The sequence below is a fragment of the Urtica dioica genome, chromosome 1 (assembly GCF_054948205.1).
Source record: "Urtica dioica subsp. dioica isolate 48M chromosome 1, U.dioica_male_clone48M_v1_H2, whole genome shotgun sequence".
Lineage (NCBI taxonomy): Eukaryota > Viridiplantae > Streptophyta > Magnoliopsida > Rosales > Urticaceae > Urtica > Urtica dioica.
The window spans coordinates 40,890,411-40,908,619 of NC_142756.1; the positions used below are offsets into that span (position 1 = coordinate 40,890,411).

General features: G+C 45.5%; 1 protein-coding gene across 5 annotated transcripts; it reads right to left on the reverse strand.

Moving 5' to 3' along the window:
- Window positions 1-11,948: 11,948 nt before the first annotated feature.
- Window positions 11,949-15,491, reverse strand: LOC149407947 (nuclear transport factor 2-like). Of its 5 annotated transcripts, none has more exons than XM_089616133.1 (9): window positions 15,352-15,491; window positions 14,535-14,727; window positions 13,796-14,081; window positions 13,473-13,705; window positions 13,246-13,411; window positions 13,036-13,157; window positions 12,890-12,955; window positions 12,290-12,353; window positions 11,949-12,210 (listed from the first exon to the last, which is right to left on the reverse strand). In XM_089616133.1, exons 2-9 carry the CDS (start codon window positions 14,724-14,726, stop codon window positions 11,999-12,001), a joined length of 1,341 nt encoding a protein of 446 aa, XP_089472259.1. In that variant the 5' UTR covers window position 14,727; window positions 15,352-15,491; the 3' UTR covers window positions 11,949-11,998. The 5 variants fall into 5 exon arrangements, 4 of the variants coding, with proteins under 4 accessions (XP_089472259.1, XP_089472260.1, XP_089472261.1 ...); XM_089616134.1 differs by lacking the exon at window positions 15,352-15,491 and adding an exon at window positions 15,266-15,325; XM_089616135.1 differs by lacking the exon at window positions 15,352-15,491 and adding an exon at window positions 15,263-15,306.
- Between the last annotated feature and the right edge of the window lie 2,718 nt (window positions 15,492-18,209).

Consider the following 18,209-nt stretch of genomic DNA (forward strand, 5'->3'; position numbering starts at 1 on the left):
ACCCGGCTTGCTGCGCAAAAGAGGAAGGTCGAGAAGTACTACAACTCAAAGATCAAGCTGCGGAAGTTCGCCGACGGGAGCCTCGTTCTTCGAAGGGTGTTCCAAAACACCAAAGTGCAAGGTGCGGGAGTTCTAGGCCCCACCTGGGAAGGCCCGTACCGTGTGCGCCGAGCCATCCACAATGGCACATACGAGCTCGAGAACATGGAGGGACTCGTGTTCACACACCCGTGGAATGCGGAGCACCTTCGGCAATATTATCAATAGATGTTCATTCGTCCATTTTTACGCTTTGTTGTTCTCATGTAACTTTCGATTCTAGCAAAGTCAATTTTAAATTTCAAGTTTGGCCAAAGGCCTGGGATGTAATTTTTGAACCATTTCAATAATTTAATGAATTACATTTAACTTCAAAACTTTGTATCTTAGTTTCTAGCCTCCTCTACGAGTACCCAAGAAACTCGGGGGGCTAAGCAGGATAAGGTGAGAGTAACAAGCTCGCTTACTCCACTTTCCACGCACTAAGTGGTAACAAAACACCCATAAATCGGATCCGCGCACCGGACCTCCGACCTCGTACCCTCCTCGTGCGACGCTCTCACACGGGTTGAGGTCGTACACCGAGAGATAGCGAAACGTCGACAAGTTGGATCCGCGCACCGGACCTCCAACCTCGCACGCCTTTTGCTGCGACCCTCTCGCGCATCGATGCACCTTGCACCCCGATAGGCAACAAGGCATCGATGGATCACGTCCGCGCACCGGACGGTCGATACCGGCAGTCAAAACCCAAAACGTGACACGCGTACCGACATGTACCACGCTCACTGGGAACTGCGAGCTCGTCGCGATATGCACGCCGATAGGTAGCGTACTCGCCGGAGGATGAGCGCGACGGCCACCCAGCTCGTGCACGCCGATAGGCAGCGAGTCACAAATGGATGGCCGGAAATCGCGCCCGCCGGATGAAACTGGTCTAGCCAGCGTCCGCGGGAAACTTCGCCGCCGAATGCGGCAGTAAGCCGTGCCAACCGGTCACGCTAAGCATAGTAAGCCGGGCTCGTAAGACACGCACTATTCAAATTGCGCAAATCGATTACACTAAGCATAGCAAGTCGAGAAAATAAGACGCACGATGAAAAGAAAGCTTCAATCAAAGCAAAACGATATTGCGTAAACAACCCAACAAGAAAAGTACGAAAGTACGACGCAAACATAACAATAATCCGAAAGAAAGCATAAAGCGAGCGCTAAACAAGTGCGCGAAAAACCAAGGAAAACTCAACTAGTCCGAGCCAAAGTCGACTTGCTCTTCATCTCCTTCGGGGTCAGGGGCGCCAAACCCGCCAACGGCTTCTCCGTCAGGCTGGTGGGTCGTCGACTGAGCAGCCTCGGCGGGGATCTGTGGATGCAGGTCGTCCTCCGGCGGCTCGTCATCATAAGGAGGGAACATGGCGTTAAAGAAGGAAAATGTAGTCCCGCGGGACGCGTTCTCCTTCGCGGTCGCGTCTCGGACTCGCCTCGCCGCTTCGTAACGGGCCGCCTCCAACGTCAAGTCCCAGTCGTCCTCCAAGTCCGTCTTGGATCGCACGGCATCTTCCTTCTCCTCGACGAGCGTTTGCATCTCCGCCCGCAAGGTGTCCCTCTCCCTCTCCACCTTGACCCGAGCAATCTCGCTCACCGATAGCCGAGCATGGACGATGCTCAGCTCCGCATCCCGGCTCGAGAGTGCCGCCTGGAGTTTCTTCGTTTCCCCCAGAAAGGTGTCAGCTGCTTGCTCCGCCTTCTCACGAAGCACTTTCTCGGCGGCCGATTCTCCGCGAGCTCGCTCCAGCTCCTTCTCTAGCGTCTCAAACTCTTGGGCGGTGCGAACCTCCGCTAGGGAGGCAGCGTGCGCAGCCGTCATGCTCGCCTTCTCCTTTTCCATGATCTGCATGCGTCGTAGCATATCTCGGAGAATGCGATCGCTCCGCTCTTGGCGTGCGAGCATCTGTGGAAACGAAGGAAACGCGTATAATCACAATAAGCACGACAACGATACATAACACATGAAAACGAGTCATACCTTTCGGGCGTCGCCGATCCCATTCTGGAAGTGCTCAAGATCACTCGTTGTCAGCAGGCCCTTGAAATCCCGCAAGGAGGTCTCAAGGATCCCCCGGGAGCACTGGTCTCTCAACTCTGCCGCCTCCGCTAAGAGCATGGAGTCCAAACTGTCTGACACCGTCGACGTGTGAGCGCGTTTGTGTCCGGACGGCGACCCGAGAGAAGCCGACGATGATGGTCGCTTGTTGGAAGAGATCGCCTCGTTCCTCGCCCGCGATGGTGACCCCCCGCGACGGGCCTCGGCTGGGGGGCGAGCCGCGATCGTAGCGTCGTCAGCGGGCATCGCTCTCGGCATTTGCGCGCGCGGTCGATGACGTCGAGCCATGGTACCTACAGAGGAGAGAAGAGCGTTTGTCAGTTAAAACATGACGACAAGCACAAATAATGGGAAACAACGATAACACGATAACACGAAAGTATGTGCGTGGCCAGTACCCCCCGCGTCGGGGGAGGGAGCTGACGACCCCCCCGCCTCGGACTAGGGATCCTCCGGGACCCCCGCGTCGAGGTCGGGGCACAAAGGAACATCGTCACTAGGCACGAACCACCCCGTCCTCGCCATTAGGTCTGGGGACTCGAAGAGCGTTCCTTGCCGCCTCGATTCTGGGACCGCTCTGATCACCGCGTCGAGCCCGGATCCTTCGATGTCACCCATGGGTGGAAAGTCGGCCACAGGACCGAAGACGAGGGGCGCGACCCCGAAAGACGATTCGGACACCCATACCCAGGGGTATCTATGCTTCGAGTTCACCTTGGTGAGAATGGCGAGGCGCTTGCGGTGCGACGCCAGGTAGAAGCCAGGCTTCCCGGGCACCCCTCGCACCATCATGAGGTTCTGAATATCGTCGGCAGTGATGGCCCTCTTCTTCGCCCGAAAAAACATCATGTGGCACGCCGCAACCACCCGATAGAAGGACGGGGACATCTGCGAGGCGTGCACCCTTAAGCGAACCAACAATTCTTGGATGACCGGCTGAAAGGGAAGTCTTAGTCCTCCGCGGAGACTCGCCTCGTGGACCGCTGCGTACCCCTTGCGCGGGCGAGTAGGAAGATCGTCGGGTAATGGCCTCAGGATCGACACGCACTCTGGGATACTGTAACGCCTTCTTAGACTCGTGAAGTTGATGATCGAGAGCGAACTCGGTGTTGGAATCGATCTAGGGTTTAAGAAAAAGTTTAACGCTTCGTTAAGGGGCGGAAATTTAAAAATTTTCTTTTTAAGTAAAACTAGTTTTTACTAACCTAGACAAGAGCATGTACATGTAAATAAAAACTAATATGAGCTATTAAAGTTACTAACCTTTCTTGAAGCTTGAACCTTGTAGAAGCTTTTGGAAAGTTGCAACGCTCGTCTCCCCTCGCAGCACGTCTCTCTTCCTTTCCTCGGCACCTCGAGCAACCACCAAAGTTTCTATCACTAAATCACTCGAAAAGAAGGAATCAGTGAGTGGGCACTTTTAAACACTACGACTTAAGAACGAGTCTCGAAGTCGCAGAGCTAAACGCTAGGTCGAGTGAGGACCTAGGTGCCAAGACAAGAAAAATCGAAAATATAAACTAGAGAGAGAGAGAGGAAGGGGCGGCCAAGTCTAGAGAGAGAAGCTCTCAATCTCTAAAACTTTGCATGAATGAAAAGTGTGGAATGAGGCTCCTATTTATAGGAGAGGTCTCACCTTCAATAAGGTAGTTTCCTCTTCTATAGAATATCACATATTCATGAGCCAATTTCCCTTTTCCTTCAAAGAGTCACACGGCCAAGACTAAGCAAGTAAGTCCTTGGATTTGTTTCCTCTTTTATTTGCTTCTCTCTTGATCCTTTTGGGCGCCTACCATGCTTTCCCCTTAGGGGAAATTTCTTTCCTCTTTTTCTTTTGGCAAGTATCTTAATACATTTATGCACAAAATAAACTCTCTTTCCTCTTGGGTAATATGGGCGCCTACACCATCTAGAAAGGGCTTCAAGAAGCTTTTCCATTTTGTTCATGACAACATGAAAAAGGCCCATTAAGAATTTTCAATAAAATTCTTATGAAATGAAATTAATTCACAAGGCCCAATTAATCATATTATGGCCGAGTGACATTAAGTCATCAAATGAACTTGTCAAAAAATTTATTGACATTCATTTCATCCTTTGTCTCAAAAGACAAAAATACCCTTTTGACTATTTTCGTTCTTGTTTTGACTTAGCTTCCAGTTTAACTATTCTTATCGATGTGATTCGTGACAGTGACCTCATGGACCCAAATGAACAAAGCTTTAGCTAAACACTTGGACTCAAAAGTTCACAAACCTTTTCCAAGTTTAGCTTAATGCCAGCTGACTCCACTAAAGAGCTGACACTGAAAATCTCTCGGTTCAAATGAATTTGTTTTCTACTCAAGAATTCGACCTAATTATAATGAGCGGATCCACTGAATATTATCTATGCTACCCTTCATGAATGTCATCAGCTAGTCGGGATTTACTAAATTACCATTTTACCCTTCTAGCTGTTATTTCCTCAACTCCTTTGTCGCTTGTGAATAAGTTAGAAACAATGTATTGACGAGGAGCTAACAAGTCACATTGTTTCATCCAAAAGAGTCAGGACTCAATTTGGACACTGGCCAGTTCATTTATTCACACTCCAAGGAACAAAGCATGAGGTGACATACATTGCATTTCAGCAATCTTGTACATGAATTCCATATCTATGAGAACTTCACAAAGTTACTCATGACAGACTCACAACTTAGTACCTCACCAATAGGCCTTGTTCGGAATCACATAGTGAGTCCGAAATTTGACTTTCTCAAATGAGAATACTAAGGTGTGAAATGACATGTCTCATTTCAGGATTAAGGTAAGCATGATGCAATTCATACATAGTGACTTCGAGACATAAGAGGTTAAATGGTTTGTTCTTATATTGTCTCTAGAAGTGCACTGGTCAATTCAGTATCTTCGGAAGATACCTAGAAGAACTATAGAGTCCCAAACTCTCAATGCCTCATAACCAGACATCATAGATTCTTCTAACAATCATACTGAGGTCAATAGTCCTTTGACCCTTAGATTGCGAATATATCGTTTTAAGCAAACTACGAAGAGTTTGTTCATGCAAATCTACATTTGTCTCTTCGTAAGTTGTTTAGTTTGTTTATGGACTAAAAGACTATGGTTTTATCATAAAGCTTCAGACAAGGAAGATTGAATGAACGTTTCAACTTTATTAATGAATGAATAGGCAATTACAAGCAAGAGTCTTCATGAGACTTTATTACATCAAATGTTCAAAATAAAGATTACAACTCTTCTTGTGGGCACCATTGACAACACTCGGGACGTCGATGCCCGAGCAATCGAGCTCGCCCCGTATGGCCGACTCTCCAACCGGGAAGGCCGAGGCTCGCGTTTCTTCCCCCACGGTCGAGGAAAACGACGCGGCAGGTGCATCGTGGTGGTTGGGCGAATCACTCGAACGATCGGCGTCGTGACCCGCGCTTGGGCAAGGTGGGGCCTCGTCATGGCCGCCCTCACAAGCCGGCTGGCTCCCCTCGGCCCCGGCGTGGTCGCTCGAGGGCGCGCCCGATCGCCGCCCGGTCGGTCCACCGTCGTCGGGCCGGCTCGGCTCCCGGCCGACCGTGCTCCCTCCGGCGTACGCGTGCAGCCCGAGGACCCAGCCCGTCTCTTGGCTGGGTGGCTCCTCCATGCGCGGGCCCGGCGCTCCCGACGCATGCATCTGGCCCGTCGGCCCGGCCCGATTCCCGGCTGGCCAAGCCTTCGGCCCGTGGGCTCTGCCCGGGCGCCCCAGCGCTCGCCCCGTGTGCACCCGGCCCGGCAGACCGGCCCAGGCCCCGGCTGGTCTGGCTTCCCTCGCGCGCGCACGGCCCATTGGCCCAGTCCGGCCCCTGCCCGGCCGGGTCCTCTTCCCGCGCGCCTGACCTGCCGGCCCGGCCCAGTTCCCAGCCGGCTGGGTCTTCACCACACAAGCCCGGCCCATTCGGGCCTAGGGTTTCCCCAGGGGCCAGGCGAGCCGCCACCTCCTGCCCGGCGTCGCCAGGCCGGGCCGCCTCCTGCCCAGCGCTGGCGCCTCCACGGGCGGCGTCCCCCGGCGCCGGCGATTCCCCGGCGGCGCTCGTCCTTGCCGGCGCAGCTGGGCTCGAGGGGCTCTCCTCCTGGGCGCGGTCTCCAGGGCACCCGGTGACCTCCCCCACGTCGGGACCGGCACAGAAGGCGCCGACGCCGGCCGACGCGCCCCCCCCGGCACTGGTTTCGCCGTGCGCGGCTTCCCCGGGGCCGGTCGCTGCGCCCGAGCGGCTCTCCCCGCCAACGCGACAGGCGGGCGTCCCGACGGCCTCGCCCGGCCGAGTGAGGGCTCCCTCGAGGTCGGGGTCGACCCAGGCCGTGCCTCCCGTGGCCGAGGCGCCATTCCCGCGGCCGACCTCCTCCGGCGCGCCCTTTCCAGCGTCGGCCGCTCCAGGCGCGGCTGCCTCCGGCGCGCGCGCGCCACCCAGACCACCGGTAAGCGCCAAGGCGCTGTCCCTCGACCCGAGTGGGTCTTCCTCGACGTCTCCTGGGCCGCCGGTGCCGCCTTGAGCCCGGCCGCCTCCTCCGGCGCACGCATCGTCTCCGGCGGCCACCTGCCGGCGCTGGCCGTCTCCGGCCCGAGCGCCCCCTCCATCACCGGTCAACCACGCTTCGACCAAGGCAAGGTCTTCCCCGGCCATCGTGACGACGCTGCTCGTGCTCGATGAGTGAGGCGCGTCAGCAACGCTCGGGAGAGATGAAAATTGAGTCCAAAAAGTTTCCAAGTCCACGTGTTGATCCCCGAGCAAATGAAACAAATCGTCTTCAATGGTCCCACACCCCGATAGGCGGTCGATGGGGTCCATGGGCGCGAATAACGAGACGAGAATGACCGACAAAAAATAAAATAATAATATTAAAGGGCGCCGGGACGTACCTCTTGGCGATGGGCTATTCCGGTGGGCCAATGACGGCGGAGGCTTCGAGTTTATCACACGAGTTACACTCGATAATAAACTCGGGGGGCTAATGTTACCGGTCCGTCCCGGCCCGGTACGGCAACGACATCATATGGCGGCTTCCCCGAGCCTTTCCCGGCGCACGGCCACCTCAAGGCCGGCCATGGCCGGGTCAGAGCCAGCCATGGCCGGGTCAGAGCCGGCCATGGCCTCCACGGCCGAGTCAGAGCCGGCCATGGCCGGGTCAGAGCCGGCCATGGCCTCCACGGCCGAGTCAGAGCCGGCCATGGCCGGGTCAGAGCCGGCCATGGCCTCCACGGCCGAGTCAGAGCCGGCCATGGCCTCCACGGCCGAGTCAGAGCCGGCCATGGCCGGGTCAGAGCCGTTCATGGCCGGGTCAGAGGCGTCTCTCGGCCAAGGGGCTGTCCACGACGCTCCTTGGTCGCCCATAAATACCAAGGTACCTCCCTTGGTCCAGGTAATCCGAATTTGAGTACTGAAACGCTGTCGAACTCGTACCTCGCTCGTTTCTCTCAAGTCTCGACCTCTAAACACTAAACCCTCTACAAGCCACCTCAATCTTACTAATGTTGAGCGTCGGAGAGGTAAACAGAGGCAACCCCTCTGTTTCCCCTTTGTAGTTCACACCTTCTTTGCTTACTTTTCAGGTGCTTGGACGAGACAGAGATCACCTACAGCTAAGGGACGGCTTGGGATACCAAGCCCGACACGCTCGAGTCGAGACGAGACCACTTGGTCCGGCCTTGGGTCTAACCGTCTGCGACTCCTAAATCGTTGTCCAAAAAACTGCGACAACATACAACATAAAAAAAAACTCAGATTCGGATTAAAAATGACATTTAGTTCGGATTAAACCTAAACATACATAGAAAACCATACAAAACAACTAATAAATTCATATTCATTGTTCGAACCCTTGAAATCATGGATTAAAGTAAAAAAAAATTAAAAAAATGAAAAAAAACCCCAAAATTTGATAAACTCCCGAAACTTACCTACCGAAAATCAAGAGATTGCGACAAACGAAAACCACCGGAATCCATTGTAAACCACCGATAATCGCTGGAAAGTGCCGATAAATTGAAACGAAAATGGTAACTAGCAAACCGGTACCAATCCTCTCCGGTAAGACGATTATCGACCGATTTTCGTTCAGTTTCCGCAGTTGTAGAACAAAAAGTAGAGAGCATAGTCATGTTGTTAATAGCTATTAACAACATGACTATGCTCTCTACTTTTTGTTTTACAATGCTATTTTATTTTTATATCATCAGTCTTTGGCAAACCTTCAAAAAAAAAAGAGATGGTATGTATGATCCATTAAATTTATCTTATTCATACAATTTTTTTTAGTATAATCGAAGTAAGAGAAATTATACGAGTTAGGCACTTGAAGCGTCGAGATTTCAGAATAACCAACATTTGAATTCTTTTAATAAAGTAGCCAATTCCGCTTATGTGTTAATTAAAACAAAATTTTAGTTTCAACCATACCCTTAAACATGTATATAATTCAAATAAAATTTTATAACTCTAATTTTTAAAATAGTGATTTCATGATTGCTTAAATTTGAATTCCATGTTTTTCTCCATCAATAACTCATCAATAACTGTCCTCTCTCTCTCTCTATATATATATGTATATATATATGTGTATATATATATATATATATATATATTGATTTTTTTCCACTTGAAGAGAGTTTTCCACCCTAATTTTTTAAAAGATTTGTCTGACAAAAAGGTAAAATCCAAAAAACTATACACATTTTTCCTTTATATTTTTTAGAAATTCAAAGTAATTTCAATATATGCTGTTACTGTTTGTTTCTTATCTACGATATTCTAAATCTCATTCTCTAACATTGACATTCAAAGTTTTCGAAACTGTCTCGCATTATTGACAAAGAAAAATTCCATTTACCACGAGCTTTATTATTTAGACCAGAAGGAGAAAGATTCAAAGCTTTTAATTCAAGTCCTATGATTCTCGTTCCTGTTTAGGGTTTGGTGTTGTTGGTGGTGATTTTATTGTTGTCATCGCTAGACTCTTCATGATCGAGTTAAATAAATCTTGTCTCATTGGTCCAATTTTAAAGATGGAAGTTAGGGTTTCCTTTGTTAATTTTATTGTTTTGATTAAAAAATCTATATTGAATTGGATCGATGATTCTAGGTTTTCAGATGTGTATTGATTTGATGATTGTTAAACTTTTGGAAATTGATCTTTGAATATGTGTTTTTCATTATAAATTTTGAATTGATGATACGTTGTCACTGGGATATTTTTTTTTCCCTTCAAAACTTGTCATTTTTTTTTTATTTTGGTTAATTTGACATATAATTTTGTTGAGTATGAGATCTCCTTTTTTTGGTAACCCCTCGTTTGTTTATTTGGTTCATTTGACACATAATATACGTTATTTAATAAAATTAATAATTATTTATTAAAATTTACTGATACTAATAGTACTACCAAATTTTTAGTTTGGCTCGTCAATGGTGTTCTTGGCGTCGAGGCTCTATGTAGGGTATTCATCATGTGATTGCGTCAATGTGGTCTTAAAGAGATAAAGTGAGAGATAAGAAGGGTCATTAAATGTGGTTATGGTCAATTTATTTAATCTCATTTTTTATGGGCGTTCTAGAAATATGACCAAAAGCAAACTTCCTTAGACATGGAAATAACTAAAAAATCATGTTTAATGTCATAGATGTAGAAAAATTGATCCACTGTGTTTGATGAAAAATCATGTTTAATGTCATAGATGTAGAAAAATCATGTTACTACCTTAGACATGGAAATAACTAAAAATTTTCAAAAATCATATGAAAATAAATGGAAACGTAAACATGATGCATTAAACATGATTTTTCATCAAATACAATGGGTCTATTTTTGAAGATCTCGACGCCATGAGTCTGTAGGATTTGGAATCACTCAATTTCGAGTTCGTATGAGAAAAATATGGATTTTTGAAGTTTTGATGCAAAAAAAATGTTTGAAAAAAAGTAGGAGTGAGAAAGTGATGAATTAAAAAACAAGAGAGATAAAATGATGAATCTAAAAAAAAAACGTTATACTTATTTAAGGACAAATATAGAATTTTAACCTATTACCTCTAGTGCCACCTAATATAATTGGTTATTTTTTAAAACTCTCAAAACGTGGGCTAAATCCCAAACTTTGAGTGTAAAGTGGCCTAGTTAGTTACAAAATATTTTTTTTTAAATTTTAATTATGAAATATTTAATGAAAGGTATTTTGGATATTTGATCCTCCACAATTTTTGTTAATGGCTATTTAAAAAAATTAACAAAATCTTAGCTATTTAGCAAAACTCAAGTTTATTATTGACTAATTAGCTATATAGCCCATAATTAAATGTGTAGACATTTACTTAACTAAAAAGTTATATTTAATATTTAATCACGAGTTATAAAGAATAAACCTTATCATCAAACATAAATATAGCCAATTCAATAAGGGATTTGTATACAGTACTATATAACTATATAGTGTTGTCGCTCGTTTTCGGACAAAGATTTAGGAGCCCCAAACGGTTCGACCCAAGGCCGGACCAAGTGGTCGCGTTCGGGCTCTAGCGTGTCGGACTCGGTATCCCGAGTCTTCCGTTAGCTGTGGATGATGTTCACCTCGTCTCGGTACCTGAAAAGCAAGAGAGAATATGTGAACTACAAAGGGGAAACAGATGGGTTGCCTCTGTTTACCTCTCCGACGCTCAACATTAGTAGGGTTGAGGTAGAATGCAGAGAGTTTGAGTGTTTAGAGGCTGAGACTTGAGAGAAACGAGCGAGGTACGAGTTTGACAGCGTTTCAGTACTCAAATTCGGATTACCTGGACCAGGGGAGGGACCCCGGTATTTATAGGCGACCAAGGGGCGTTTTGGGCATCCCCTTGGCCGAGGGCCGGCTCTGGGTCGGCCGTGGAGGAGAGGGCCGGCTCTGAGCCGGCCGTGGAGGCGAGGGCCGGCGCTGACCCGACCGTGGAGGCGAGGGCCGGCTCTGAGCCGGCCACGGAGGCGAGGGCCGGCTCTGGGCCGGCCATGGCCGGGTGCCAGCCTTGAGTCGGCCGTGGCCGAGCGCCGGCTCTGAGTCGGCCGTGCGTCGGGGGAGTCCTAGGACGGCCACTATCACGGCCGTCGCCGCTTTACCGGGCCGAGACGGACCGGTAACATATAGCACGTTTGAAATTGTCATATATTCTTTAATTATTTTTTTCTCTTATGAGAAATGAAGAGAGTTTAGAATAAAGCTTAGAGCAACTCCAATGCAAACAATCAAAATTGCTTTATTAATTATGGGGCAATGACATATCAATTTTTTTTTAACAACTTAATGTTGTGAGTAGTAATGATTATGACAATAATAACAACTTCTTGCACCGTTGCCGTTGCCGACTTTTTTTGATCCTTTTGGATAGAATAGATCTACTTCAATCACCTTTTGATGGTAACACTATTAGAGTGATTTTTATGCAAAGTGCTACAATCGATGACGTAGACGAATAAAAAAAAATTGATGAGGTATAAAAAATTGACAATTTATGCGGTTGCTCTTAGGTTTAGGTTTGACGTAAAACAATCACATTAGTACAAGCTTTCAAAAACATTTAATATAATCCTGGTAGTTGCCAACCTGAATTCCAACAAATAGCTCATTGGCTAATCGCATAGCTAGCCTTAGAATAACATCATTAAATTAACCAATAAACTCGGAAAGACCCAACTTTTGAAAAGGGTCGTTCAATAATAATCACCAGTCACTACTCACTAGACACTACAGCAACTACACTACTTAATTCTGAATCAAATCCCCAACCCCCAACCCCCCCCCCCCCCCCCCAAAAAAACTAACCGATGGGGAGGGGGATCGAGACTCATGCTGAGTCAGCAACGGCATGGTAGCTCGGTCGGCCTCCTCTCCCTAAAAAGCCCCTACCACCAGCTCGGGCAGGGAATTCACTTCCGCGGGGATCCACGAATTCATTGACTCTTCCGAATCTCCGACCGCCGCGGCCTCTGAAGCCGTTGCCACGTGGCACTCCCTGACCCATTGAAGCCCTGCCTCCACCTCTTCCCCCATTCCCAGCTGAATAAAAACACAACGAAATAGTGTAAATACGAAACACGAAACGGGGGCTGGGATTGTAGCTTTTTTTTTTAATTACCTCGTGAGGTAGTTCTTTTTATCTCAATCACCGCTTGACGGCCTCCAATAGTGATCGGGGAAGCCTGAGATACATTGTTAGATAAAAAAGTGCAATCCTCACTCCGCTTTTGAACCGAATTTCACTTGATTGTTCGTGTTTAGGAACGGCTGTATATACCCAGGTTCAGAAAACGAGCAAACTGGATATCGAAGAATTCGGTTGATTGTGCTCTTGTAAGAGCATAGTGGGAGTTGAGCTTGTGACGTGAATTATTTTGAGTTTCTGTTGAATTCATATTAGTCAAGACTCGCTTGATGATCATCGAAAAGAAGCCAATAGTTATAGGGGAGACTGAGAGACTGCTTTGGTCCTAGGCCTAAGGAGTTACATGTCAACCGAATGTTGAACACATCGTAAAATAAGAAAACTCAGCATACATATCTTTGCCCCGAAGTATGCATAAAGAAATCGGTTTTCTATTGAATGAGCACATTTGATTGATTCTTTCTCGACAAAACAAGCGACGAAAACTATAATGCAAAATTGTCTTGTAGAATCTTATAGCTAAAAATGGGTTGAGAAGACCGACTCAAATTCAGAAGAGGAGAGTGTATATACCTTGATCGCATTGGCCATTGAACTGGCAGTCTCAAACTCAACAAACCCAAAACAGTATCCATGTTGCTGCAAAGACAAGTCAAAGAGCGCGGACAATAAATATGACTCATGTTCCAGATTGTAAGTAATGTGTTTCGGTGACATACCCGATTATTTCTGACTTGAATGCCTCCTTGTTTTATCGGGCCAAATTTCTTGAACTCTGTCTCAAGTTGATCATCCGTCACAGCAAATGGCAAATTTCTTATATAAATAGAGAAACCTTCGACTACAAGGAAAATAGGTTGAATGATAAGTGTCCAACTTCCAAGGATAATGACAATGTCTTCTGATTTCCCTCGAAAACTCATAACTACCTTCTCCGTTGTCATTGCGACTCTCGGGCGTACTTGTTTTGCTTGGCACTAAAGCTTCAGACACTGGAATAGAATGAGTCTCCGTTTTCTTGGGAGCCACTTTTAAATTATTGGTGGTCGGTGCATAAACTTTAGTCACCATCGCGTTTCCCTTTGCAACTTTCACCTACAAGAACATCAAATTACAACAGGCGCATATTCATTCTACGCTAATGAAGCTCACTTACAATGGAAGCATATGTTTTCGGTCCATCGTCTAAGGTCTCAACTTCCATGGGAATAACATTGTCGTGCGAGTGAGACGCGGGTTCTATAGTAATCGATGGTTCCTCGTTCGCTAAGTGTGCCTCGCTGCTTGGTTCTTCATACACTGCAACTTCAAAACTAGTTTGATCTGATTTCCGATTTCCATTTACTTGATCCCGTACAAGAGGATCAGGAACACGGACGCGAACCGGCTCTACCTCATCATTCAAAAAGAGGATTAAATGAGCTCTTCGTAGACAAGAACACAGTAGACAAACTTGAAAGCTCAAACAAAGTGACTTACCAGGATCCACTGCGGCTGTGACATTTTCAACTTCCTTAACCGGGTGATTTTCCAACAGTTCTCCATCGTCGACATATCTAAAGACGTCATTCAAAACGAAGAATCCAATTTCTTGCGGGGCAAGAAAGAATGACTGTGCAAATTTCCTTTCCAAGTTATCCTTGCCCGTCAAGCATCCGGTCACAAGCACACTAACCCCGTCTTTGTAAGACTTCTGGGTATCGGCTGTTTTTATCTCAGCCTTACACTCCTTGTAATCAAACGAAAGAATCTTCTCATTGATACCCTGTATTCAAAGCAAATAGGAAGCCGATAAAAAAAAATTAGTTAATTTAATGTCCAAACCAATTGATCAACACGTCTGCATTGTAATTTAATGTCTAAATAGAAAAACTTCAATCATTTTGTTAAGACTTTGGGAATAAGAATTGCGAACTTGGATCCTTTGAGAGCTCTGAGTAATTCGAGTGATCAGTGGCTCTCCTAATACAATCCCAATCTAACTCATCAATGCCTTCTCTGATAATTCTACCCTATTAAAGACTAATGCATCTTCTAAATATTCTGTTTCAACCCGTTGACTTATTACTTGAAACGTGAAAAAGCGAGGTAAAGGGACCTATTACATGACATGTTGCAAGCCAGTTTCAGGGCTATTTTTTGATGCAGAGAACTTCATTTTTGAAGATTGAAGCGTGAGAGATTGAAAAGAATGATGACATAAACCGACAGAAATTACTTGCATAGTTGTCACCGAAGTCATAACGCCATCGGAGCCGGGTCGGCTAATCACACTCGAATCTTGATAAAATCTGTAGACCAACTCCGGGGAGTGATGAAGAATGTGGTAATACTGCTCAACAAAAGCATTTCCGATCACTTTTGCAGATGGGGATCTCGGTGGTGGTGGACTTACTGTCTCCGAGGACATCCTAAAAAATATAATCATGTAAGAAATTTAAATTTCTAACTTCATACACTTAACAAACTTCATGCAACTAGTAACAGACATGATAATTACACAAATGCCCAATTTGTACTTTAAGCTTTTAAAAAGAGAGCTTTAAGGAGCATTGATGATAAAGGTTGCAAAGACAGAGCTTTCATTATTTTATAATGAGAAAAACAATACGTTCACATACATAAACAAAAACACAATAAATAATATTAAAACACACACACACACACAATAACTATATAAAACCCCTGAAAGAATGAATGAATCAATTGAGAATCGCTAAATTCCTCAACTCAACAAATGGAATAACGCCCGAGCCCTAAACCCTAAATTTCGAATCAACGTCGACGAACAGAATCACAAAGAAAATAAGAATAAAAAGGAACGAAGAAGACCGATACAGATGGACAAGTTCATGAACATTCATTTCAGCACAACATTACTGTAATCTATCACTCGAAGCTTGATTAAAAAAAAAAACAGAGAAATAATTGGGCAAAATATTGAACCACCAGAAAGTTCTCCGAACTGTAATGTGCTGGATGGAAACGACTAAAGGACGCCACACAATTTGGACTAACCAAAAAGAAAGCCGTACCTTTTTATCTCGAGAGAGAGAGAGAGAGAGAGAGAGAGAGAGATTGCGTAGTGAATTAGTAGCTTCGTCGGAGAGTGTGTGAAGCGGAAAAAAGAGAAAAAGAATAATAGGTACTGTGTGTAGGAAACTTTAGCCCTAAAGAACAATATCAAACTTATCGAACTTGTGAAAACCAACACACACACAAACAAAGAAAGCAATAAAGAAAAGTAAAGAGACACACAGAGTTTACCGAGGTTCAGATCCAAACCAAAACTATGGCTTGAACCCTAATCCTCGTTGAGCTCCAACCGGAAAAGCTCGTGTACTAGTCTTCGAATCGATCACACCACTTCACAGATCACTTTCACCTCTCAAGGTTCACAATCACACTCAGAGTATATCAGAATCAATTACACAGTTCTCACAAGAAACTCACGATCAAGACGATCGAACCAGACTCACAATATCACTCAGAGAAGAACAAGATGAGAGAATCGCACAAGTTCAACAAACCCTAGCGACGAGTACAAAATGACATAATAAGAATCGACTAAGTAGAAACGAAGAGTCTTCAATCCTTTTGTATGCCTTAGCAGAAGCGATCCTGATCGTTGGATTAGCTGAGTATCCAGCGGTGGCAGTCGAGTCAATGGTCAAATACACCAGGACTTAATGACTCAAGTCTAGTGTCGTTTTACCTCAACAATCGACGCCTCCAAGTTGTTACCTCACCTAATGGGCTTGGGCTTCGACACAAACTGTTGGGCTTCAATCCAACAATCTCCACCTTGAAGTCCAACCACCCTGTGAGTCGATCTTCAGATTAGTACACGGCTTCTTCAACGGTTTTCATCACTCGGTACCTGCATCAAAAAATTATTCAACAAACAATAAGTCCAAGCAGTGCTTAAACTTAGAGTTAGTAACAATTTTAGTTCCCATATCAGCAGGATTCTCCTCAGTATCAATTTTCAGTAACTTAACAACATCAGTGGCAATCAAGTCCCTGATGAAATGGAACTTGACATCCACATGTTTAGTTCTTTCATGATACACAGGATTTTTGCTCAAGTGTATAGCTGACTGACTATCAGAATACACTACAACATTTTTCTCAATCAATTGAGCCTCTTTTAACAGGCCCTGCAACCATACAGCTTCCTTAAAAGCATCACAAATGGCAATGTATTCTGACTCAGTGGTTGACAGAGCAACCAGGGATTGCAGGTTGGATTTCCAGGAAATGCAATTTATGCCTAAAGTAAAACAGAAAGCAGTTGTTGATTTCCTAGAATCCCTGTCACCTGCATAGTCAGCATCTACATAACCAATTAGCTCATAAGGTCCAATTCTCTTACAATAGCACAGCCCAACATCAATAGTACTGCTGACATAGGCTATTACCCATTTCAGCGCTTGCCAATGTTCAAAACCTGGATTAGACATAAAAAGACTCAACAATGATATAGCAAAAGACAGGTCAGGTCTCGTGCTAATCATTGCATACGTGAGAGAGCCAATGGCATTAGCATAGGGAACACTCTCCATTTTGAGAATATCAGCTCTAGATATAGGACACTGAGCTTTACTCAAAATGAAATGTGATGCAAGAGGTACAGCAACTTGCTTACAGTTCAAGCTACCAAACTTAGATACCACCTTTTCTAAGTATTGTTTCTGATGAACTTTAAGCCAGAAGTTTTTCCTTTTTCTTTCAATCATCATACCAAGAATCTTTCTGGCTTGACCCAGGTCCTTCATATCTAACACAAAATTCAGCTCTTTCTTTAACCTGTTAATTTTCTCAACAGACTTACTTATAATCAACATGTCATCAACATATAATAAAATATAAACAGGATTATCTGATAAGGATGAGAAATAGAAACAGCTATCATAGCTGCTCCGGGTGAAGCCAATACTCAGCACAAAGGAATCAAACTTCTTATACCATTGCCTAGGACTTTGTTTGAGTCCATACAACGATTTTTTCAATAAACACACATGATCAGGATGAGATTTATCAACAAAACCCTCAGGCTGTCTCATATAAATCTCTTCTTCCAAATCACCATGTAAGAATGCAGTTTTCACATCTAACTGCTCAAGTTCAAGATCCATGCTAGCCACCAAGGACAGCATGATCCTTATGGTTTTGAACTTTACCACATGAGAAAAGATTTCAGTGAAATCTATGCCTTCTCTCTGAGTATAGCCCTTTGCAACCAACCTGGCTTTAAACCTAGGAGGATCAGTGTCAGTTTGACCCTCCTTGATTTTGAACAGCCATCTGCACTCCACCAGTTTCTGGGCTTTAGGTTTTTCAACCAGAACCCAGGTTTTGTTAACCATAAGAGAATTCATCTGTTCAACCATTGCATGATGCCACTTGTCTTTCTGCTCAGATGTGATAGCATCAATATAACTGTCAGGCTCAGAACCCTGTATTTCAAGAGAGGCTACTAAGGCAGTAAAGACAAGGTCAGCATAGGAGTATCTGGTTGGTGGTCGTATGTCCCTTCTAGCCCTATCTCTGGTCAACTGATAGGTTTCAAGTTCTTCTTGAGTTGATGTGTCAAGTCGCTCCACCTGATCAGTGTGCTCAGCTTGATCAACTGGCTCCTGTTCAGGGGCATCATTGTCATCATTAGCCTCAAGGGGTTCAGGTACGGGGTCAGGCTCACCTCTCTGGTTTTCAGTGTCACTTGGCTCCACCTCGACGGGTGCAACTACAGGTTCAGGTTCACTAACAGGCTCAGAGGGGTCAATCACTTGAGTATTAGTCTTACATGGGAAAGTGCTCTCATCAAACACAACATCTCTGCTGATTATGATTTTAACACTACGTAAGCTCCTTTCCCAAAGCCTATACCCCT

Coding starts and splice junctions, on each gene's coding strand:
- LOC149407947 (XM_089616133.1), bottom strand. CDS start 14,726: ATGTCCTCGGAGACAGTAAGTCCACCACCACCGAGATCCCCATCTGCA. Junction 13,706..13,795: donor CACAGCCGCAGTGGATCCTG/GTAAGTCACTTT, acceptor ATGATGAGGTAG/AGCCGGTTCGCGTCCGTGTT. Junction 12,956..13,035: donor TTCAAGTCAGAAATAATCGG/GTATGTCACCGA, acceptor TTGTCTTTGCAG/CAACATGGATACTGTTTTGG.